The 23,973-nt window shown below is 36.7% G+C and overlaps 5 protein-coding genes across 6 annotated transcripts in view; all 5 read left to right on the top strand.

Moving 5' to 3' along the window:
• Positions 1 to 4: 4 nt before the first annotated feature.
• LOC111710442 (peroxisome assembly factor 2) lies at positions 5 to 5,206 on the top strand. Of its 2 annotated transcripts, none has more exons than XM_023484533.1 (8): positions 5 to 54; positions 1,314 to 1,371; positions 1,545 to 1,677; positions 2,227 to 2,333; positions 2,410 to 3,119; positions 3,772 to 4,046; positions 4,154 to 4,377; positions 4,431 to 5,206. In XM_023484533.1, the coding sequence occupies exons 1-8, from the start codon at positions 5 to 7 to the stop codon at positions 5,145 to 5,147; spliced, it is 2,274 nt and encodes a 757-aa protein (XP_023340301.1). In that variant the 3' UTR covers positions 5,148 to 5,206. The 2 variants fall into 2 exon arrangements, with proteins under 2 accessions (XP_023340301.1, XP_023340300.1); XM_023484532.1 differs by having other exon boundaries at positions 1,542 to 1,677.
• LOC111710445 (uncharacterized) lies at positions 5,118 to 7,349 on the top strand. The gene is made up of 4 exons (XM_023484538.1): positions 5,118 to 5,540; positions 5,835 to 6,164; positions 6,633 to 6,744; positions 6,913 to 7,349. Exons 1-4 carry the CDS (start codon positions 5,221 to 5,223, stop codon positions 7,168 to 7,170), a joined length of 1,020 nt encoding a protein of 339 aa, XP_023340306.1. The 5' UTR covers positions 5,118 to 5,220; the 3' UTR covers positions 7,171 to 7,349.
• Positions 7,339 to 10,197, top strand: LOC111710443 (uncharacterized). Its single transcript, XM_023484534.1, has 4 exons — positions 7,339 to 8,022; positions 8,465 to 8,544; positions 8,745 to 8,928; positions 9,741 to 10,197. The coding sequence occupies exons 1-4, from the start codon at positions 7,355 to 7,357 to the stop codon at positions 9,940 to 9,942; spliced, it is 1,134 nt and encodes a 377-aa protein (XP_023340302.1). The 5' UTR covers positions 7,339 to 7,354; the 3' UTR covers positions 9,943 to 10,197.
• A 1,822-nt stretch (positions 10,198 to 12,019) lies between these two features.
• On the top strand, positions 12,020 to 19,091 carry LOC111710431 (low-density lipoprotein receptor-related protein 6). Its single transcript, XM_023484520.1, has 5 exons — positions 12,020 to 12,131; positions 12,188 to 12,351; positions 12,980 to 15,376; positions 15,877 to 15,938; positions 16,247 to 19,091. The coding sequence occupies exons 2-5, from the start codon at positions 12,287 to 12,289 to the stop codon at positions 18,820 to 18,822; spliced, it is 5,100 nt and encodes a 1,699-aa protein (XP_023340288.1). The 5' UTR covers positions 12,020 to 12,131; positions 12,188 to 12,286; the 3' UTR covers positions 18,823 to 19,091.
• A 597-nt stretch (positions 19,092 to 19,688) lies between these two features.
• The window catches only part of LOC111710433 (probable ATP-dependent RNA helicase DDX20), a 6,904-nt gene continuing 2,619 nt past the window's right edge, over positions 19,689 to 23,973 (top strand). Inside the window, exons 1-4 of the mRNA XM_023484522.1 lie at positions 19,689 to 19,774; positions 20,202 to 20,271; positions 20,573 to 20,731; positions 23,575 to 23,786. Of these exons, the coding sequence (XP_023340290.1) occupies positions 19,698 to 19,774; positions 20,202 to 20,271; positions 20,573 to 20,731; positions 23,575 to 23,786 (518 nt within the window). The 5' untranslated portion in view covers positions 19,689 to 19,697. The remainder of the gene's footprint in view (positions 19,775 to 20,201; positions 20,272 to 20,572; positions 20,732 to 23,574; positions 23,787 to 23,973) is intronic.

Here is a 23,973-nt window from a genome sequence, read left to right as displayed (position 1 = left end):
CAGAATGCTGAAATGTTTCCGCGACATGCTGCTGCTCTACCTATACTGTTGTAGGCAAGAATTAAGAAAAATATTTTTATTATAAAACCCATGAATTAACAAGGGCGTACACAGAAATAAATCTAGGGGGGGTGGCAAATATGCGCGAATTGAACATTTTTCTATTGTTGTAGATTCAAAACATTTGGCTTCTTGGATACTTTAAAGGTTCACATACAGTCCAATTACCAAACTAATTTTTTTAATGTTCTCCACTCTTCAGTACAGCTCTGAGTTTTAGGGAGAGGGGGGCACTGCCTCCCCCCCTTTGTACGTCCTTGTAAACAAACTAAGAATGTACTGGAAACACATAATATTACAAGGGGCAATGGTAATTATTGGAAACACATAGTATTATAACTGGTAATGGAAAGAAAACCAAGAAAATGGATAATTGGATAAAGGGAAAGTAAAAAACTAAAGAAATAAATAAAAAGATGCAATTGAATTTTAAAGGAATTATAATGGAATGGAGTAGAAAATTGACGTATGAACGAGAGAATACAAATAATTGAAAAGGAATTGAAAAACTAACGACTGGAAAAAAATAGGAAATACTAATCTATTCAACCCCCACGGAAACGGTGAAAGAGATTTTACTGGTTATGAAATAATATATGAGTAAGCTTTTAGTGCATTTTAAAATAATCCCAATACAATAATTAACGGATTTTCTTGTATTCATTGGTCGATTTCTAACATTTTGTAAAACTTTAAAAAAAATTTGAATCAACTTCAATAAATTTGACCCGAGCTGAAAACTTTAGAATGGGATATCCTTAATCCTGATCGGATAATTAATCTGGAGATTAAAAATGAGAGGAGAACAAGTAATATTTAATCTCGAGATTTAAAAAAAGAGTGGATTAAGCCTTAATCCCAATATCCACCATTCTAAAGTTTTCAGCTCCGATCAGTTCAGCTGTTGGGACGTTTATTGGATCCAAGTAAACGGACTAGATAGAAAGTTGGGACGAAAATCCGCGAAACATTTTTAATTCAAGTTTATTCATGTACAGTGATAAGCAAAAAAAACTTGGAAATAGGAAGACGACTTTTAAATTCTAGTTATGACTTTAAATAGTTCAATGAGCAATTGTGCAGTGTAAATAGACCCATTTCACTTCATTAGTGAGTTTATAAGCGTCTAGTAAAACTTTGCTTTGTAACAACATCATATACACTTAAAAGTAATGCTATTAAGTCGTCTTCCTATTTCTGGTTATTACTGTATTGTAACTAGAAATATTTAATATTTATATACATGTGTTCAGGATCATTGAGAAGAAAATGACACAGATATCTGCAAACTTTCCGCTTCTTTTCTTAAAGGAACGGTTTATTGACAACGCTTTATTATCTCTTTCTTGTCTTTGTTTTCATAACGCGCCTATTTAAGATATAAACATAATACATAAAGATATAATTTTTGTCGGTAATCAACAGATTAAATAATATTTTTGTTTGAATGATATTTCAATGGTTTCAATAAGTTAAACAAGAAGGTTTACCGAGAATGGTTGTCGGAGAAGGAAGGACTGATTCTAAGGACTGGAAGGAGAAGGTTGTTTAAAGGATTGATTTCTCCGGATACAACCGTCCTGCTCAACCCTCTATCCGTCCCTGAAATATCTAAAGGAACATTGTGAAAAAATTAGCTTATTAAGAGGATATTTTTTTTATTTCACCTTTATAAGTATTCTGGGGTAAATAATTTTGAGAATTTAAATTTTTAAGAAAGTCAGACTCTAATAAAACGCATAAATAACTTCCAGTATATATATTTCTTATAACTTATTACTAGAGGGTTCAGAACTAGAGTCAATATCGATATCGCACGTGTAGACAGTAGAGATGATATCAGTACTATGCCCCGTATCCGTTCTATCTCATTCTGTTGAATCTTGTGGAACTAGTTTAACGCGGCCAGGCATCGTCTTCCACAAAAGATTATTTATGATTTGGGGAAAAACGATAGTTAGGAACGTTTTTTCATCCTTTTTGATACATTTTATTAAAAAATAAATATTTCCTCATCTCCGAAAAAATATTTTCCCTCAATACAGAGCGAATAAATTCCATAAACCAAAGATTTTTTTTCGAAGAAGGAGGATGATTTTTAAAGAAAATATAGACCCCCTTTCAGTTTAAAAATTTTCCAAAATTATTAATCAATGCATATGAAAGGACAAAAACGTCGAAAGGACGGATCATTCTGGATTTCTCTGGGTTGTATCGAGAGCTCAATCGGAATAAGGATCCTAGCTGGAGTCTCGGAAGATGTTCCTTTCAAGGTATGTTTCCCAGAAATCAAATAATATCCAATAGAAGTTTTCGAAAAACGAAACATTTAAAAGAATATAATTTCAGGATATATTGTGTACTCATCTAGGCCTGGAAAACATTACAAACCTTTTTCATGGATTAAATAAGAACCTTGATCTAGCCAAGTTAAAGTTCTACACGGAGAAGGCGGGGGGAACGGTGAATACAGCCGAATCCTTGACAATTTCTATCTTTGAGACTTCATGCGTCAGAACACTGGACAGCGAACTTTTAGTTCCATTAATTAGTGAATTTCTTCATGAGCAATTTGTGTTTCATGACTCAGTCATAAGACTTGATACAGAGAATATTAAGATTAAAGAAATTTTAAAAATAGACAAACATATTAGTATCTATCTTCGGGTTCAGTTTCAAAACCCAGGAACCCAGGGAATTTTAGTATGCAAGGATGCTACTAGAGTAACACAATCTTACATTAAAACAAGAACTCTACCTAGAAACCTACTTTTACACCCTGGGCACTCCTTGCAGATGTTCAATAAGTTGACCGGGATTATCAACAGAAACTTGAGTAAAGACCTGGAAAGACGGTTACGTTGTAGTATTCTTCTCTGCGGAGAGGAAGGATCGGGTAAACTGGAATTTTGTCAATATCTGGCGGAGAACACGGGACTAGGATACACGGAGAACTGTGGGAGAGATTTGGTCGGAGATACTCCGGCAATAACGGAGGGGAATATTCTGAAAGCTGTGACTGAAGTAAACAACTGTATGCCAACAATTTGGGTGATCAGGTATTATCAAGGTTGTATGATAAGGTTGCTTACTCTCGATGCGCTCCAATTTACTGGAAATGTCGTCTCCCTTGCATAGATTGATAAAATCCGTATAAAACTTCACTCTCGCCTCTATAATCAGTGACCTCACATCTATATGCTTAGGAAACGACATTTCCCGTACATCGAGAGTAAGCAACCTTGGGTTTTATACATACCAATTCCATCAAAAATAATCAATACTTAACATATATTCTGAAACGATGATCGATTTTGTCTCTAAAGGACTATTGGCATAATTTCAAGAGGCATTTCATTTAAATGTTATATTTCCCAGTTATTGAACGGTTCCAATAAGCCACCTTTATCAAAGCAAAAATGAAAAAGATATCCTTTATTAAGTGCAATTTCACTAATTTTTGTCTTGCGGATTTATGCAGTTGAGACAAGAAAGGAAAAACGACGATATCTTCGCAATTTATACTCAAACTAGGGTTATAAGAGAACGGTTGTGAATATGGAATCTTTGAATAGAGGGTAACTTGAAATTACTTCTACAATCCCTGAACAATAGATTTAGTTAGGTTGGAATGGGGGGAAATTAAGATTACGCTGACGTTTCCTTTAAGGATCTAGAACATTCTTTGTAATTATTAACCTATTTTTTTAGGAATGTTAATGATTTGGTTTCAACCCGTGAGGGAGAACTGGACGAACGTATCCTTCTCTCTTTAGAAACTAGACTTTCCTCCCTCTCTCCCTCCACTGTACTCGTTGGAACTTGTCTCTCCAAGGAGAAAGTATTCCCTAAACTATCCAGATTATTTCTCCATGTCCAGGATATCCGAGCTCCTGACGCTGCGGATAGAACAACTGTTTTGGAAAGGATCTGCGAGGATAGAGACCTTGATCTTGAACATGGAAACCTGATTGAATTCGTGTCAGGCAAGAAAATTTTATTTTTAAAAATGCAAACTAAAAAATGTCGTTAATAAAGAATTTCAAGACAAATTCTTCTAAATTTGATATTCGATTGATTATATGTAATCTAGTTGTAAGTGCTGGTTTCAATATCGGAGATTTAAACTCTTTAATTGACGCGACAGTAATGTCATGCTGTATGGATGGTAGAGAACGGATAAACAAGGATGACTTTATCAATGGTTTGGAAACTTTAAAGAAATCTAGATCCAAGTCCTTAGGACTAGCCGAGGTTCCCTCTGTGAAGTGGGAGGATGTTGGAGGCTTGCATGAAGTTAAACGAGAACTTCTCCAGGTACTTGGTAAACCACACCGTATATGAATACTTTTCTACTTGAGGTTTTTTAGGCCGTTTCTAGCTGTGGGGCTGGTGGTTGGAGAAGGTCTGGAATACTGATGCACGGACCACCTGGAGTAGGAAAAACCCTGCTTGCCAAAGCTGTTGCTACAGAGTGCTCCATGAGCTTTATTAGCGTGAAGGGACCGGAACTTCTAAACATGTATGTGGGACAATCAGAGGAAAATGTCCGGGATATTTTTAAACGCGCTCACGAGGCCGAACCGTGCATCGTCTTCTTTGACGAGTTGGATTCTTTAGCTCCGGCCAGAGGTCAGTCCGGGGATAGCGGAGGAGTCATGGATCGTGTGGTTTCAGCTCTTTTATCGGAGCTAGATGGATTGGAACGGATGAAAGTTGTTGTAATCGGAGCTACAAACCGTCCGGATCTTCTGGACTCGGCTCTTCTCCGTCCTGGTAGGTTTGACAAGTCCTTGTTTATCGGAACAACAAGCGATCCCTCGGAGCTTCTTGATATTCTTACAGCTCTCACTCGCAAGATGAAACTGGCTCCGGACTGTGATCTCTTACGGGTAGTTTCCAACCTGTCTCCAGGTATGTCTGGAGCTGATCTCTCCGGTCTGGTTTCCCAAGCTGCACTGAAAGCAGTTGAACGGATAATTCAATCAGAGCTTACAGGGCAAACTTTGCTCTCCGATGACGTGACCTTGGAGGATTTTCTTGAAGCTGGACTATCTCTGGAACCTTCTGTGATAAATCAAAAATAGATATTGTTATAAACTTGTTTTATAGAAAATATTTACATACATTAATTGTTTTGTTAAAGCTTCAGATTCAAGGATGAAGATGAAAGATGATACTGATCTTACCCTAGAGCTAGAACACATGATATCCCAGAGCGAATCTATATTTGGTCTCAAGGTGCTGGACACATTGGAGAACGTACTTAGGACGAGAATAGTTCCTCTCCGATTAAACCTGTCAGGACGGGAGAACTTGATTACTCTGGTCTGTAACGAGACCCCCTATGATATTGTATTCCACGATATCAAGGATTTCACCAAGATACGATCTCTCTCCCCACCCCGTAACCTAACCCTACCAGCTGCAGTAGCATTCGTTAAAAGGAGTCTGCTGAGCATGCAAGCAGAACTTCTCAGGAATTCAAGTTTTGTATGATAATTCCTCAGCGGGAGGATAAACTTTTTATATTCAATTGTTTAAAAATTGCACCCCATCCTTCCTTATAAGTCTCTCTTTGTTCAAACTTTAAAAAAGTTGAAGTTATTTTGCGGATTTCCGGAACAAATTTTTGTAATCTGAAGATTTTTCTTAATTCTCAATTAATTACATTATACATTACAAGGTTTGATTTATGGGATTTGAGTCTTCATTTCTTGTCATCACGATATTTCTAAGATCCTTGGGTGTCTAAAACTTATATCTTGGTACAGGGATAACCAGGAGTGTCTGTCCATCATACGGGACCTGGAGAATCTTAAAGCCAAAGGAGAAATCAAAAGGTTTGAGCTTAGCCTGGAGAATCATGAAATATCCGTCCTTGTTGAGGTTTCTATCCTAACCTTGAAATTTCTCCAACCCCGTCTCGCCACAGAGGGAAAGAGTTGCAGGAATGACAGTTTCCTTCTTAAACTTGTGTTTGATCCGTTTGATGGTTCAACCGTCCTCCGCAAGTTTAAGGTTCAGCTCTCTAGGGAGGTTGAACCTCATATTTCTGAGGCCAGTAAAATGTGGAAGAATATTACATACGAGGATATATCAGGGTAAGCGCCTAATCTTTAATCTTAACCACAGGAATTATCTCATTTATTGAGTGCCTTGTCCGATTCTCAACAAAACCCTTTAAATTTTCTGAAATCCTTATTTTTCTACCTTGATATTGATTATTTTTAATTTTGGATTCTCTATATTGACTTGAGAGTTTAAACTGCAGTATGGATAAAGGAAATTTTACAAATTTTACACTTAGATATTTGCCTGATTGTTACTCTGATTACTCTGTTAAAGGTTTACCGTTTTGTAAATCCGGCATGCCACTCTTTCTATTATATTGTCACTTAGAATTACTTCACTTGAAGGTCTAAGTTCTGTCTGTCATCATTTTTTTTATTTTTTAAGGGTTACTCTTAAACCCGCTGATGAGGGACATAAAATAAAAACTATTTTATCCCTAGTCACCACATTATCTTCCCGCAGCTCTAACCGGCTCTTAATTTAATCCTGATTTTAAGGTTTATTGTTGAGATGAAGAAACGTGTGGATGGTGTGTTACGTGAAGTTATGAATTCCTGGGACGATCGAGTTCAACTCTTCAGACGAATATTCGCCGTTTACCAACCTCTGGTAATATTCACATTATTCACTTAGTTTCGTCCTATATCGAAAATTAAGCGATTAATTATTGCGATTTTTTTATCTTTATCATGTCATTTGAACCGCCATTACACAACAAAAAANCTAGTCTTTCTAGCCACTATTCCAGTTTAACAGTACAATATGTATCAATTATAGGGAATTGTTCTGGGGATAAACTCTGAGATGACTAATATGGATGTAAGTCTGGGAAAAGGAAAACTTCTGAAGATAACTGTCAAGAAAACCTTCCCAGCCACCTACCCCACCCTCGCCGTATTCAAGAGGGCGGATGCCGATGACAAAATCACGATGACAACCATTAAAAGGATGGAGGTGTTCCAGGGAGAGAAGAATATTTCCAATATGGCGGATAATATCATTACTTATATTCATTCAGAAAATGTAATGGAATAAAGATCATAAATGTATTCGTTGTTGTTAAATCCGATCTGATCTTTTTATTTTCTTGGGTTGAAACCAAATGTTCCTTAGCTTTAAAGCTTTAATTTTTTTTATAAATCTTGCCATTGTTAAAGTACCTGTTTTCACCAGTCTTTCCAAATTTATAAATGGTTATTTGTAATTTATTCAGATTAGAATGAAATCCTCGGGGACAGAAGAGGATACTTCATCACTGGAGGCCTTGGACGAGGAGGAAGGTTTGAATTCAGAGGCTCAAGATGAGGATCTTGATCCAAAGGTTTTGCTACGGATACAAAAGATCTCGGATATTCTAAACCAAACGAACCTGAATCTTAACGTGTTTGAGAAAATGCTTCCGGCGTACAGGTCGGAGAGATCAGGTTTGACTCTGTCCTCCGATACTTCAGAACTCTCGGAGATCAAAATACAAAACCAAAACCTTGCTTCCCGAGTTATTCTTCTTGAGAGTAAAAATGAAGAACTAGAAAAGTCCTTGCTCCAGTCTAATTCTAAGGTTGAAGAGTTATGTTTAGAAAATACTAGATTGAATCTCACCAACGAGGATCTGAAATTAGAGATTTCAGATCTCAGAACAAACCTTGAAAGAGCAGAGGGCAAGAATATCAGTGATTCCATTAAAAAGTCTGAATCAGTTCCAGGTACTGAGCTAATCTCCCAGATATCTTCGGGTCAAGGATGCATAAGGAGTAGAGAAGAATCGAAAGATTTGGTTTCTGCTTTCAACCAAATAAAATTTTTAAAACAATCTCGTGATAGTTTAAAGAGAAAAACTAAACAGTTGCTCCGTCATTACCGGAGAAAACGGGAGATTCTTCAACATAGGAAACTTGTCCAGATCTTACTTTTTATTCATTTTTTATTCTTTTATTAGGATTTGCATAACTCTTATACCGTTCCTCTTATTAGCTTGAAATTTTCATCAACATTCATTGTAACGGAATAGGACGCACTATTTGTGCACCAATGATACACCATCGATGCGTCAATGAGAACGCACCCAACCAAGTGGGACAGAAATATATACATTGCAGCTTCATCCATTCTCTATTCTATATAAAAAGCTAAATATATGTATATAATATATATATATATGGATCAAACACATGGTTACCTTGGGGGTAACATAGGCTTAATAAATTTGTATTTTTTTATTCAATTTTTTTTTATTCCACGGAAAACGCCGGGCACTTGAGCTAGCATATTATAATTCTATAGTCTTACATCTAGTTTTGTATTTATTTTTATCTGGGCTTGTTTAATCTAGAGAGAACCAGTTAATCTATCAAAAGTCTGGTTTAGTTAAACTTCAAAATCTCCATCAAAACTTCCAAAGTTCTCATATAGGTAATTTTAATCTAATAATTCCAACAATTTACATAAATAAATGTGATAATAAAGTATGTAAAAATAATGTGAAAAAAATCTTCCATGTTTTTCTTGTTCAGAAAATCGGTCATTATTAAAATGTTTGAAACTAAGACTAAAATATCTCGTTGATTTGTTTCTAAAATAAAAACAATTTTATTATTATTTTTTGAGTTTAGTTGTTCTTGATTATCTTGGTTCCGAGCTGGGCATAATATCCCGCCTGGTTGGTTTACTCCTGGAGACAGAGGAAAACGAACCTGTTCTTGAACCCTGCTCCAGTTCCAATTTGTCCTCCTGGTATTCTCAGATAGAGACCCTGATACACTGGACTAAACAAACCTTGGTCTCAATAGCTCTTAGGTAACTTCATATACAGTGTGTTTCACTAAACATGGAAATAGATAACGACATTTTAATCTATACACTTTACATTAAATATGTCGATTCTTAAATGAGTTAAAGATTACATCAAGATTATTTCATCAAGTTTCCATTATTACATTTTTATCCTCATAAGATTATTATTATGTCATATTTGTGAGGTTCCATGAGTAAATACCCAAGAAGTAATATTTTTAAAAATTCGTGTGAAATACAACTAAATCAAGTTGGAACAATAGACATCATGAAGGGTTGCAAATAAGTTTTTATATTTCAATTATGCTCTTATCCTGACTATTACTTTTTTATTTTTTAATGTTACAATGGTAAAATTTTATAATACAAAATACAGACTTATCTTTAAATAAAATTTTCCTGGCGAGCAGCTCAAATTATGAATTCTCTTATTGCAGCACTGAAACCATAAGCAATACAATTATATTATTTTATTTTTTAAATTCTTATGCAAACTGTGACAGACTTCAAGCTGTGAACTATATAATAAACAGAATCAGTTTTGATTAGAAATTTGTCAATATCGTTCTTGATCCCCTTTTTAACCTAATCCCTTTGTTTAACCATTCTTGCATCGGTCAAAATTTGGAATTGATACAATGAAAGATCTCAAATCTTAATATAAGATTAGTGAATTGACATCAGCAAAATATTTTAGTATTTACAAATCTTTACACCGGATTTTAAGCCCAAAAACAAAAGTTTCATTAGATAGGGATTTTTTTAAAGATTGATCTAAAAAAATTGATAGACAGTAAAATGATCGTTTTTTTCAGATTTTCTCAGAGCAGCGAATCTCGCGTATCTTTAATAAATCGGAAGTTGTTAAGTCTGACAAGAAAAAGAGGAGGGAAGAGTCAGGATCCAGGAAGTAAACCTCTTCAATCCGTATCCGACTCCATCTCACAGTGCACCCTGAGTCAAGAGACAACTTTGCAATCCCTGGTTCAGGATCTAGATACAGGGTTGGGCGGATAATAAACCTCCTGATACGATGTGTCATAGATTTCTCCATCACATTTTACAGTCTACATATCTTACATTGATAGATCAGAATTTGATGTCAACAATTCAAATGTGTTTTTATACCCTTCCAAAAAAGCAAGAATTAAGCCAAAAAACTTTAACGTTCTGATTACAGTGATTACAATGGGATAGTAAGACGACATTATAGCATACTTCAGTGTATTTGATATTGTTACAAAGCAAATAGTTTTACCAGACACTTATCAATTCACTAATTTAGTGAAATGAGTCTGTTTACACTGCACACTTACTGTGTCTCATGCTCATTGGACTATTTGAAATTATGACCTGATTCTAAAAGTAGTCATCTTTCCTATTCCAGAGTTTTCTTATTATCACTGTTCAAAAAACAAGATCCTTTTTGTAAATCTTTAACATTAATTGAATAAAATTTTGCATTTTAAATTTTTTTTAATAAGATTCTCAATCATGAGATATATATATTATTTTCATGATGCAAATGCTACAGTTCAGAAATTAAATTCTTATTTACGAAGCAAAAACAATAAATGTAATTGAAAGAACTTAGAAGAATCAAATTGCTTAAAATTTTAGAATTCTGTTTTTATCAATAGGAGAATAAACACTTCACCATCAATTTTAACAATTTATCGGAGAATTATTACGGCTTAGAACATGGAATAACTTTTTTAGAAAGTGCCTTTTCATACAGCCCATATCATAATAGATTATCTTCATTCTTTAAAGTCAAAATACGCACATAATACTCGAAAAATCTAGCATTTTCTGCAAAAGAAATTTTCTTTAGCCTCATCAAGGATGTAATGCAAGGAAAGTTATTTCAGAAGTGTACACATCTCTTGTACTGCAGTGTACTGTCTCTCGGCGGTAATGTAAACACAAGACGGATCTCTAAGCCTGACATGGGATCCATCTTTCACATAAAAGAAAATCATTGAAATATTCTTTTCTTAGGAAACAGTTATGTGAATTATCAAAATTATCAAAATTTAATGCTTTTAACCTCCTCGGATACTAAACGAACACTGAGGCATCTATTCTTGTTTACAAATTCCGACCAAAGAGAACTGGTTTCAATGTGTACGCAGAGTATACACGACCGCAATTAACTTTCCTTGCATTACACCCTTGAGCGGAGCCTCATTAAATTTTCTAAATGATTCTTTTTAAATTTTCTGATTTGTCCCCCAAATCTAATTTAGACACATTGACGATTGACGGGACACCCTGTATTATACAGGGTGTCCCACGAAACATGAAAGTTGGTGAATAGTTTAGAATGTCTTTTTCCATTATTTGCTCAGTTGTTTGATACCAAAGAGCAATAAATATATTATATGGGAGTCATGTTATATTAAAGTTGATTTCAAAGTAAAATATAATCAAGCAAAAGATTTGTTTAACTAAAAATAACTTAATTAAATGTCATGTTTCGTGGGACACCCTGTCCTAAAGCAGCGAATTACTCCGATAACGGTAATGTTATATATGAGATACATGGGTTTACGGAGTTTACGCAACATCCCCCATACTAAACTTCTGACCTACTGCAATATCGGATCTACTCCAGCTGTTTATTTTTGTATTATTTGAGGAATTGGTTAGGTTAAGACAATTTCTGGGCCGAGTGTGTGGCTAGGGAGGCTAGGGGGCCGAGCGCTGCGGCCACAAGTCCTTATAGCAGCTGTAAGACTACGTGTAGTATTATGGATTTGGCGTAGGTCAGAAGTGGAGTATAGTGGTTTTGCGTAGGTCAAAAATACACCATCGATATATTTCATAATTTTAGACAACTTGTTCCTGTCCTAATACGTTAAATATTGTTTATGGTGTCTAGAATGTTGAGATTGTAAGTCAGTTTACCGACTACCCATCTAGAATATTCTAACGCGGCATTTCTTCAATGGAAACCGCGAGGCTTCTTTTTATTCAACAAACTTTTTATCAAATTTTAGACAACTTGAAATTTGAAAGGAGTCCATATTGTTAAAAATCATTACATTTTGTTAGATAGTTTTAACCACGGAATTTTTAGCATTATCATGATTGTAAATATTTCATCGAAACTTTGGTTTCAGACAAGATATATTTTTATATAAATAAAAGTCAATACTTTTAAAGATGTAAAACTGTCGTACATGTCACCACCGAAGAACTAGGTAAGCAGCAAAGTTTGTAGTTTTTAAATATTCTAACTTAAATGTTTGATATATAGAAGTTGAGTTTGAGTCAAATGGCGGAATTGGGACGGATTTATCTCCAAGATTGAGGTTGAGAAGAGGTTTAAGGAGATGTAGGAGCTGGGCTTGATATCATGAGCTTGCGATGGATCCTTCTTTTGATGATAATTGCACTCTCATGTCAGGCGTTACATCCAAGGTATAAAAATATATTTACTTATTTAACGGCATCAATATGATTATGTTGATGTTAGTAAAGAGATGTGGGTAATTTCCTAGAGAACGATTTTTGGTACTAACCTTTTTTGTGATTCATTTATTAATCGTTAATAATTCCAGAAATTTCAAAAATCGATCTTTAGGACGAACCCAAAATTGAAAATTTTTATATTTTTGCTTCAAAATAAGTCTCGGTACATTTTATAAGAATGGTTTCTCTGTATAATGCCAATTTCATAAGAAGGATTTTGGATCTTACAATCATTTTTTATGTTTCTACATTCTGTCCCTTATTTTTTATTTTCAATCATTATCCAAAATCATACAGTTATTTTTGTCTTCCATTGAAAGACACGTTAAGTTACTTTACGTCCCTTAGGACAAAAAGTATGATAGCGCCAGGCTCTGCAAAGTTTTCGTGAAAAAAAATCGCGCATTTTCAACTCAAAAGACAGTAAAATTGTGTACAACCACTTTTTCGGGAAATAAAATTTTACTTTATCACGGGTTTCCTCGATCTATCTTGTCTACATAAAATTAGTCTTGGCAAGTTAAATTCCCTTAACTTCCCTGGTAAGTAGTTGTAAATAATTAGTACTACATTTCAGGCCGTATATTTTGTTCGCCAACAGGAAGGATATCCGTTTAATGGAAGTGAAAGACAACCAGAGAAAAGTTGCAACCAATATCATCGTAAAGAATTTAGAAGACGCCGCAGCTCTAGACTACTTCCTGGAGTTAAACCAGGTGTGCTGGTCAGAGATCAACAGAGAGGTGATCAGATGTGCGGAAATAGATCCTAGATCCCGGGGTAAGGTTGCGAAGAGAGATATTGTCTCAACAGGACTTATTAAACCTGAAGGTCTGGCCTGTGATTGGATTAACAACAAGATCTACTGGACTGACAGTGATACTAAGCGAATTGAGGTTGCCGGGTTATCAGGACTGGATAAGGATCGAACCGTCCTGGTATGGGATAACTTGGATCTACCCAGAGCTATTTCTGTCGATCCTATCTCCGGGTTCATGTTTTGGTCTGATTGGGGCGAATATCCAAAGATAGAAAAATGTGGTATGAACGGAGACCCTGAGACAAGAAAGATTCTAGTGGATAATGACCTGGTCTGGCCCAACGGGATCACCCTGGACTATGTAGAAAAGAGAGTGTACTGGGTAGAAGCACAACTCTCCTATATCGCCAGCGTAGATTGGGAGGGAAATAACAGAAAAACTGTTTATATCGGAGACAGGATCAACCTTCCTCAACCCTTTGCAATTAGTTTATTTTCCGATGTTCTGTATTGGACGGACTGGGATACAAACTCTCTTCATCTCTACAATCAGTCGGAGAACGTTGCTTCCAAGCTCAAAATAAAGGGAAACCTTTCTCCCATGGACGTCAGAGTATTTGAACCAACAAGACAACCGCCCGGCGATTCTCCATGTCGTGTCAATAACGGCGGTTGTTCTCATATTTGTTTGGCAGCTCCTTATAATCCAAGATTCTCTTGTAAATGTCCAACCGGACTAAAGATGATTGATTCTACAACATGTGCAGACTCCAGTAGTGAAATATTATTGCTGGCAGCTAGAGAATATATTATTAAAGTATCCTTGGATACTCCGGACTATACAGACATTCTTATTCCTTTAAAATCTGTGGTGAACTCTATAGCTATTGACTACGATCCTACCTCGAACCGAGTGTTCTGGACCGATCTTGCAGACGATCAAAAACAAGCTATCAGAAGCGCAAAACTTGACGGAACTAACGAGACGAACGTTGTTGTGAGCGACGTCAATCACCCAGACGGTGTGGCGGTTGACTGGGTGGCCGGGAACCTGTTCTGGACGGACAGTGGAACGGATAGAATTGAAATCTCCAGGTTGGATGGTTCCAGCAGAAGGGTTCTAATCTCCGAGGATCTAGATGAACCTAGAAGTATTGTACTAGACCCTATTAACGGTTGGATATTTTGGAGTGACTGGGGCAAACAGCCGAGGATTGAACGAGCCTGGATGGACGGCCGAAGTCGGGAGGTTGTTGTAAACACTGAGTTAGTTTGGCCAAACGGTATTGCTCTCGATATCGCTAGAAAGAAGTTGTATTGGTGTGATGCTAAGATGGATAGAATTGAGATGGCCAACATGGATGGAACTGAAAGATCTGTGATCATAGATAGAGATCTCCCTCATCCATTTGGGTTCACTCTCCTTGGGTCTAAAATCTACTGGACGGATTGGCAGGATCGGAATATCCAAAGTGCAAACAAGGTAAACGGGAAGGATCGGAGAATTCTTGTTTCACACCTAGATGATCTCATGGGATTAAAAGCTGTGTCAACTAAGCCTGATCACCAGATTTCAAATCCTTGTAGTTTAAAAAAGTGTTCCCATCTGTGTTTAATGACGCCGGAGGGAGCAATCTGCTCCTGTCCTAACGGATACGAGTTGACAGCTGACAATCGATCTTGTGTTGTTCCTGAAGCGTTCTTGTTGTATACAAGGCGAGATGATATTCGGAGAATCAGTGTTGAAACCCCGAACACTAATATTCTCATCCCTGTGAAGGGAGTAGAAGAGGCGAGTGCTTTAGATTATGATCTGGAGAACGGAATGATCTACTGGAGTGATATAAAATCCAAGACAATATCAAGAGCGTTCTTGAACGGCTCCAATCAGGAGATGATTGTAGAGTTCGGATTGGATTTCCCAGAAGGATTAGCTGTGGACTGGATCTCGGGTAACCTTTACTGGGCGGATGCCGGAGTAGGACGGATCGAGGTTGCAAGGTTGGACGGATCCAATCGGAGAGTTCTTCTCTGGGAGAATATAGACAATCCCAAGAATATTGTGGTTGATCCTGAACACGGAGTTATGTACTGGTCAACCTGGGGACAGATTCCTTTAATAGAGATATCTCTCCTGGATGGTTCGGAGAGAAGGAACCTGGTGGAAGGGGAGGGGAGACCGACAGGATTAACTATAGACACATCTAACCAGAGGTAATTTTTCTTTAATAATTGTTAAAAATTCTAAACAGAAATAATGAAACACTAAACGCCGGTTTCAGATCAATTCTAGTTTTTATAGAGCTATGAAGTAGTTTGACTCGGTTTCTATGCACGAATACTTTATGAATTAAAATAATCTTATTGATTTCATTGAAAAAAATGAGCATGAAAATGTCCAAGTTTTCTGGATTATCATAAGTCACTTAAAAGGGTAAATAAAAAATTATTCAACATTTTTTTTACAAAAAAATTCAACTTGTGAGACGAAAGTAAACTATAAAGTATATAAACTGAAAGATGGAGCCCTAAATGTATCCAGAAGAAATTCTGTTCTTTGGAATGTATAATCTATCCAAAAATATATATACGTTCCCCCCCCCCCTCAACAACAAAAATAAGAATGCGTTTTTCTGTCTTATTTGTTGTTTTGTTGTATTGTATTGTGAATCATATTCTTCATGCCGAGCTTGATTTGATTTCTCCATGTCTAGATTGTACTGGGCGGATCAGGTGTCGGAGCAACTCAAGGTTCTTGATCTTCTCTCTCCTTTAGGAAACTATCATGTTTGATAAATTAGGATTAGAATGAGGGTAGAATTTATATCAAGATATAGATTGTCATTCTTCATGTTTCACTCTTCACAGAGCTAAAAAAAAAATTATGGAATTGGTTAAAATTGGTTTAATAGGAGTATTTACCATCTGATTTATTTTTTTATTAGGAATTAAAAGCTTGTGCTTATTGTTTGCAAAATTATTTTATCAACATTCTTAAATCTTGGCAAATCGACAGATAGGAATTGTATAAAAATATTTTTAATTTCTAGAATTATATTTATCTTGACATGAATGTTGTAATAGGTAAAATATCCGTTCTTGTATCTGAGGGTCAACCCTATGCTCTGACCGCCTTCAAGAACCATCTTTACTGGACGGATTGGAAACTCCAGACTATATCCAAATTAGACCTGGAGAACCCCGAAACCACCACGATCGTCCACACCGGTGTAGATTACGTCATGGATATCCTAGCCTACCATCTCACTTCTTCTATCCCGGAATCCGGTTGTAAGATGAAGAACTGCTCCGGGTTGTGTATAGGGAAGGTTGTGGAGAAGAAGCTGGACGGGTTCTGCTCCTGTCCGTCCCACTACACCCTGGCAGGAGACGGAGTTTCATGTATTGGACCTCAATCCTTCCTGCTCTTCAGTCAACGAAACAAAATCTCCCGACTTCTTATTGATCCCAAGCATCCTGAGGAAGTTCCTGATATCGTTCTGCCGATCAAACGTGCACGATCAATTCAATCAATTGATTACAATCCACTGGATGAGATGATTTACTGGATTGATCAAGGAAAAAGAGAACAGCCCTCTAGACAGATAATCAGAAGATCCAGGGATACCGGAGAAACAGATCGTCTGGGATTGTTCGATAAAGCTGATAAATTCGTCCCGTATGATATAGTGATTGATCCTTATACTCAGCTCTTATATTGGACTTGTGAGCATACAAACTCCATTAACGTGACAAGGTTGGTTGGATCTGATTTAACACCACTTGGACCTTTATTTGTTGGCGGGGGAAGCAGTTACCCTCGACTCCTAGCAATCAATCCTCGTAAACAGCTTCTGTTCGTATCCATGTCCGGGGAATCTGCTGGGGAAGCCAGGATTGATATGTTCTCCCTGATTTCAGGAGAACAAACTCAATTGGTTAATTCGTCCTTGATTGATGTGACCGCCCTTGCTGTTGATCTTGATACTAATCAAGTTTTCTGGGCGGACAGAGGTTCCAAGAAACTTGAGAGGATCAGTGTACAGGATATGCAGAGAAGAGATCTAATTACAGAAGGGATTGTGGAGCCCGTGGGTCTAGCTGTTCAGGGAAGCTGGTTGTATTGGGCAGATAGGGATCAGGCTAGTATTGTCCGGGTTGATAAAATTACGGGCACTTCGCGTCAAACCATTCTTAGCAGAGTAGCTCGACTCTCTGCCCTTGTAGCAGTATCTCACATTCCCGGAGAGATACTGAAATCCCATCCCTGTCATGATCATGATGAACATGGCTGTTCTCATTTCTGTTTCCTAGGATCAGAGAACAAGGTTAAATGCTCCTGTCCTGTTGGTTTAGCTCTACTAGATGATCAGAAAACCTGCGGATCTCCCTCCTGTAAACCCAACGAGTTCACATGCAGTGGTAAAGGTCCATCTGGAGAAGGAACGATGTGTATCCCTATGACCTGGAGATGTGACGGTCAACCTGAGTGCGGAGATAGATCTGATGAGTTGAACTGTCCTGAGTGCGGACCTACTCAATTTAGATGTCAGCGAGGACAATGTATCTCCAGTCTGAAAGTCTGTGATGGAACTATTGACTGTGAGGACAGCTCTGATGAGAAGATGTGTTGTGGTGAGGAGGAGTTCCAATGTGCTGTAACCAAGAAGTGTATCCGGAGAAATAAAGTTTGTGACGGAGAAGCGGATTGTGGAGACTCCAGTGATGAACTGCCCCCTGAGTGTGAACCCAACGGTCTACCTCATGTTGGAACAGGAAGTGAGGCAGCAACCGCTGCAACTTCTACCTATCTGATAGCAATCTTTGCCGCACTCATTTCTATGTTTGTTATAAGTTTGCTAGTTTACTACTGTAAGAGAAGAGCTGGAGCTAATACCAGTGCTGAGGATCAGGACGCAACATGTCCTCTGGCCTCTAGACCTAGTGGAGATATTGCTGGAACTCTGCCGATGGACCGAGGACGAGGGTTGGGTTCGGAACCATGTTTAAACTCCGGAGCAAGTGTTATGTCTCCCGTTGATGGAAGTAGCAATGGTTTGCTTTATGATAGGAGTCATGTAACGGGAGCTAGTAGTACTGCAGGTACTAGTAGTAGTGGCAACTATCCAGGACATGGTCCTCCCCCTTCACCCGCTACTAGTATAGGAACCCGGCTTTCTAAGGCAGGTTATCCCCGCCACAACGGTGGAAAACGTTCTAGCTCCGCCTTCAATGCTGGATTACCAACAGGATATAGGTTTTATAATAGCAGGGGCGGAGCTCCTCCGTGTACTCCCTGCAGTACGGATATTAATGATGAATCCGATAGTTTAGCTTACTCTGCGCTACCTCATAGACCTCATTTTACTTCAAGAGCAGGTTCAGTGGTTCATTCACGGACAGGTTACGACAGTGAAACATACTGCATTGATGAAATGCAATACAGTGTACAAGAACTTCCGTCCTTACAGGAGCGGGGTAGATATGCTCCTCCTCCCTCAACTCCTCTTTACTTGTCAGATTACGGAGACCCAGAGACATCTTGTCCTCCGTCACCGAACACGGAGAGATCATTCTTCCTAAACCCTTGTCTTCCGGGTCCTCCGCCCAGTCCTGTTCCTTCTCCAACACTCAATCAATCCTTAGAGGAAGATTTGTAGCACAATCCAACCCTCACTCACAAAGGAAAACACAAAAAGTAAATATTTCTCGATTGAAAAAATGCGCCAAAGGTGGTCCAGGACCAGTTTTATTTGGTGGATTTTCATGTTCTGTTAATTGTAAATCTGAGCTTCCATGCTAAATGTGATTTTGATAAAAATGTTTATTGCCATTCTTCTTGTGCCAATATCACGTCGAAAAGTATTTTAGACTAGATGCAATAGCAAAATTATCTATATAATATATAAATATATATTTTGTAAATATTTTAGGAATATTTCAAGATAAATAGAAACAGAAGAATTAACGAACCATTACACTTAATAATTTTGAGTTTTTCTTCATCCCTCGTCTTTCTTTCATTTAGAAAATTATCTTTTTTGATCATGATTGATCAGTCCTCGCATTTAATTAGCAAATATTACATTGATTAGGTCTATTTTTACTTGTATTTCATCACTATCATAAACCCCATAGATAATATGTTATTACTATGTTCAATTGAAACATGTGTACTTAAGTATGTTTTTATTTATTTCAAATCCTACATATCCCGTACAAGAAGTAAACTACCTTATAATCATTTCAATCCGATATATGTTCAAAAAAGTGCGTTAAATTGCACAAATCTAAGTATTCACTATTTATTGATTAATATTTCTAGATTTCTATTAAAGTATTCCGGACAATGTTACCTTTAGAATGGTTTTAAACCATCATTTATTAGAAAATTAATTGTTAAAATTATATTGTATTTAAACCGGAACTAGTGCAAGGCCAAATTATTTCTAAACTATGTTCTCAAATGTAGTGTTCGTTATTCTGAACTCTTTGTTCGTTGTTTAATTGTTTAAATCTGCTGCAGAATTGAAAAATGTTGCTGCCTCAGTGTGTGAGAGTTCTACCCCGGTTCCAATCGATCAGAAATATCAATAAAATTTACACAAATAGGTAAGTTTTAGCACTTTTTTATCTCAACGCTTTCTATCATCTTAATCTGTGAATGTCGTATCTAGTCGTTTTTCTTATTAACCTTTATTGACAAGGAGCGTTCACCCCTATTTTACTGAGATGATGGGTTGTCTTCTAATAAAAATAATCATAATTAAATGCATGATTACTAAATAATTCTAATTCCGGGGGGGGGNGGGTAAATGGGGTATACAATATAGATACATCCATGATTTTCTTGTATTCATTAGCATCGCCGTTAGGTTATCCACGCTTTAGCAGTAACTACAGTAAACTAATAATAAAAAAAATATTTTTTTTATTGCCTAAACTAATATGGAAAAGGAAGAATGAACTAATACATATCCTTGCGCGAAATAGAATATTAACGGGATCAATTCAATACTAACTGTTACAAATGTGATAGATCCTGGTTATCAACTAGCAGTTGCTTGGGTAACCAACCCATACCTCTTCCTTCAACTCAAGATAATAAAGTAAGAAGCGCAAATGTGAATTTTCGTGAATTTTTAAAAGTTAATGGAAGTCAATTTTTGTTGGCGTCTAATCTAAATATACACTTTGCTTGTCCGTTAGTTTGTTTCTATCCAATATACGTCAAAACGGCTGAACCGATCGGGCCCAAACTTTCTTAAAAATATACACCCCTTGTATTTTGGTAAAAATTTTCCTAAGAAATCTTTAAAAATATGATGCAGCATTAGTCCTAGTGTTAAAAATAAACCAGAGGAAAAAATACTTCCTAGTTCCTTGTTAGTCATATTGTTGTATTTGAAGGTGTTTCCTGAGAAGATAGTTCGTCTAGTTGATGATATCTCTCAACTAAACCTACTGGAGGTTGCAGATCTTAACTCCCTTCTCAAAACTAGATTAAATATATCAGATGCTCCGGTAATGATGGCAGGAGCTCCCGCAGCTGCTTCTGCTCCTAAAGAGGTAAGCTTCTTAAACATCTTTCTTAGAAAAAGGTTTTTCTCGTTTTTTTCCCAAATTTCCTCGTATTTCTCGAACCTTAACAGTTTCCTGCGTTGCCATAATGAAACCTAGAGTATAAACTATACATAGTTTAATCACGCCCTTAAAAAACAGTTTTGTCTCAGTACAGAAGTGTTTTCTCGCATAATTTGTTTTTAGGACTAATTAAAGGGTGTAAAGCTTGCTAATAGAAGTCTTCTGAAAATAGGGATGAAAAAAGTAAAATTAAAAAGAAAAAGATTTTTTTTTAACTTAAGATAAAGCATGCTCTTTCATTTTTTATTTTACGAACAATTTAATTTTAACATGTATATTATTTTATCCATTATCAAATAGTAGGAAAAACTTGTCAATCATTGATGTCCAATTTTCCCTTTTTTCCCAACTACTCTTGGAAAAGAATTCGGGGAGGCCGGGAAGAATTCTTTAAAATATTTACTGCCGCTAATTTTCAAATATTTGCAGGAGGAGGAAGAGGCAGCAGCTCCCCAGGCGGTTCAGACTTCATTCACCGTTAAACTTATGAAATTTGACCCAGCCAAGAAGGTTGCCACCATTAAAGCCGTCAAATCTTTAATCGACGGAATGAACCTGGTCCAGGCGAAGAAGTTTGTCGAGGAGGCGCCGGCGGTTCTCAAAGCGGATATCGCCAAGGATGAGGCGGAGAAAATCAAAGAGGTTCTTGATTCTGTTGGGGCGGAGACGTCTATAGAATAAATGTAATAGTATTGTATTTCAGACTTGAAAATGCCGAAGGATAAGAAGAGAACTGTTTCTACCTCCGACAGTGACTCCGGTCCTGACGACAGAGCTCCAGTTAAGAAGGTTAGTAGAAACATAAGATGACAAGGAGTCGTCATGATTGTTCAAGTCGGTATTTTTTATCGTTTACGGTGACTTTTTAAGAAACTTTACCTAAAACTTCTCCTGTCTCAATTTCCGTGTGTATCGAAACAATTAAAGAAAACGATAGCCTTGGATTTTTTTAATTTAAACTCATTATTTCTTTTCCTAATTGCCGATTATCTGATGTCATTTTATACTTAAATTCTTCCAGAACTTTGTTAAGTTTCTCTTTACTAAACTTGACAACTTGTATTTTAGAGTAAGGGAGCAGCAGCAAAGCCTTCCGGCAGCGGTCCTTCCGACAGCGGAGAACCATCCTGGCATCTTGGCAAGGATAAACATGTCAAGGTTAGCTCAGGGTAGAATGTAGAGAAGGGAAAATCAATATTCACTAATTATGTTTGGGTCAAGTTTTGAAGGAAAACTATAACTTTCGTGTTATGAAAAGGTCATCAGATTTTTTTTAACGTATTTGAATAGATCTGAAACTAGTTTTAATGTATAAACAACAGTTAGTATTCAGTGCTTGTTTTATTTATGATTCAAATACATAAATTAAAGGGGTCATTGAAATCTGGATATACATGATATTTATCATTTTCTTTGTCATAGTGAAATTATTCTATTTATTATTATATCATATCTGTGCGGTTCCATAGAAGTAAACCTATCGTGTAAGAATTCCCATTATTACACGGTTCAGGAGGAACAATTTTAATATTGTTCGCTTCCTTGCGTTTCAGAATGCTTATTCTTACACTGTAGGTGCAGAATTTTCATTCTTTAACGCTCAGACCGTGTAAGAATGGAAATTATTACACGGTCAGAGCGTGAAAGAATGTATATTCTTACACGCTCCAAGCATTAAAGAATGGAAATTNTTATGAGGATAAAAATGTAATAATGGAATTCTTAAACTCGATGAAATAATCTTGATGCATTCTTTAACTCAGGCCTGCGGCCTTCGTTAAAGAATACATCAAGATTATTTCATCTCGTTTAAGAATTTCCATTATTACATTTTTTTCCTCATAAGATTATCATATTATATATATATAAATTTGTCTGTTTGTTTGTATGTCTGATCACCACCAAGGAACCCTTGGACAGATTTACCTGAAATTATGATTGAGGAACTCGTTAATACCTGGGGAATGTCCTTAGCTTGGTTTAAAAATTCTAAATTAAGTGGGTTGAATATTTTAGAGAAAAATTAGTTTCCAGTCAAAGCTGGGTTACCAAGCTAGTATATAATAAAAAAGTTTCATGGAAGGGGAGAAAATCTTGCTAGTTGGACGTTTAGTTGTCGAAAATGAACATACTTGACTAATAACCCCTTGAACCTGGATTAACATTTAAATTTTTATCTCTTTCTGTTTTAACGAAATTGATTTAGGTTCGTGAGTTCAAGGGGAAAACGTATATTGATATCCGTGAGTACTATGTGGATAAGAACACAATGGAAACTAAACCAGGAAAGAAGGGAATATCTCTCACGTGTGAACAGTATCAGAAACTCAAGGTAAATGTAATCAACATTTATTATTTTTGTCTTTTTCTCAAATCTTTGAAAAATTATCCCAGAAATAAACTTGTATCAAAAAATATTTATCTGGACCATTTTATAAACCATCTTTTTATCTTTTTTAGTCTCCTATATAAATTCTAAATATTTCTTTTTCAAATTTTGAAAGATATTTTAACTTTTTTATTTATTAGTGTTTTCGAAATAATAATTAAATATTTTTAGTCTATAATCGATGAGATCGACCACGCTCTTCCCTGAGCCCCGAGCTTCATGCAGCTATCTCCACAGTTCTCCGTCTCAGTAGAAGAATCATGTTTTAGACTAGCCCCCCCCCCTTCTCCTATATGTTATTGTTCTTACCAGTATTCCATGTACCCCTGATATTTCATATTGTGTACCGAGCTGTGAATGAATTATCTGTGTATTTCAGAGAAGAATGCTGGGTCAGGGTTTAGCCTTGGATCAGAGTTCTACTAGAGCTGGAAAGAAAAGACAGAAACCAGTCAGACAACCCGCCAAGGTCTCTAGTCTAGCTCATGATATTGAGACTAAGGCTAGGACGGAGGATGTTATGAATATGGATACCAGGGGCAAGGAGTTCTCAGCTCTTATGCTCTCAGAACCTGTACTCAAGGGGCTTCGGTAAGAGATAAGGGAAATGATGGGACAGGATTAGAAAGCGTGGGACAGGATTAGAAAGGGTGGGACAGGATTAGAAAGGGTGGGACAGAATTAGAAAGCGTGGGACAGGATTAGAATGGGTGGGACAGGATTTGAAAGGGTAGGACAGGATCAGGGGTGTATATAATTCCTTATTTTTTATTCTTTC

The sequence above is a fragment of the Eurytemora carolleeae genome, unplaced genomic scaffold (genome assembly GCF_000591075.1).
Source record: "Eurytemora carolleeae unplaced genomic scaffold, Eaff_2.0 scaffold973, whole genome shotgun sequence".
NCBI lineage: Eukaryota > Metazoa > Arthropoda > Copepoda > Calanoida > Temoridae > Eurytemora > Eurytemora carolleeae.
This window is presented reverse-complemented; position numbering and strand designations above follow the sequence as displayed.

Excerpts from the sequence above, each read along its gene's own strand:
- LOC111710442 (XM_023484532.1), top strand. The coding sequence starts at position 5 with ATGCTGAAATGTTTCCGCGACATGCTGCTGCTCTACCTATACTGTTGT. Across the intron at positions 1,372-1,541 it reads TTCCGCTTCTTTTCTTAAAG|AAGGTTTACCGAGAATGGTT; the intron begins GAACGGTTTATT and ends AAGTTAAACAAG. Across the intron at positions 1,678-2,226 it reads CGTCCCTGAAATATCTAAAG|GACAAAAACGTCGAAAGGAC; the intron begins GAACATTGTGAA and ends TGCATATGAAAG.
- LOC111710445 (XM_023484538.1), top strand. The coding sequence starts at position 5,221 with ATGAAGATGAAAGATGATACTGATCTTACCCTAGAGCTAGAACACATG. Across the intron at positions 6,165-6,632 it reads ACATACGAGGATATATCAGG|GTTTATTGTTGAGATGAAGA; the intron begins GTAAGCGCCTAA and ends CCTGATTTTAAG. Across the intron at positions 6,745-6,912 it reads TCGCCGTTTACCAACCTCTG|GGAATTGTTCTGGGGATAAA; the intron begins GTAATATTCACA and ends TATCAATTATAG.
- LOC111710443 (XM_023484534.1), top strand. The coding sequence starts at position 7,355 with ATGAAATCCTCGGGGACAGAAGAGGATACTTCATCACTGGAGGCCTTG. Across the intron at positions 8,023-8,464 it reads CGGGAGATTCTTCAACATAG|AGAGAACCAGTTAATCTATC; the intron begins GAAACTTGTCCA and ends TGTTTAATCTAG. Across the intron at positions 8,929-9,740 it reads TTGGTCTCAATAGCTCTTAG|ATTTTCTCAGAGCAGCGAAT; the intron begins GTAACTTCATAT and ends CGTTTTTTTCAG.
- LOC111710431 (XM_023484520.1), top strand. The coding sequence starts at position 12,287 with ATGAGCTTGCGATGGATCCTTCTTTTGATGATAATTGCACTCTCATGT. Across the intron at positions 12,352-12,979 it reads TGTCAGGCGTTACATCCAAG|GCCGTATATTTTGTTCGCCA; the intron begins GTATAAAAATAT and ends ACTACATTTCAG. Across the intron at positions 15,939-16,246 it reads TGATCTTCTCTCTCCTTTAG|GTAAAATATCCGTTCTTGTA; the intron begins GAAACTATCATG and ends ATGTTGTAATAG.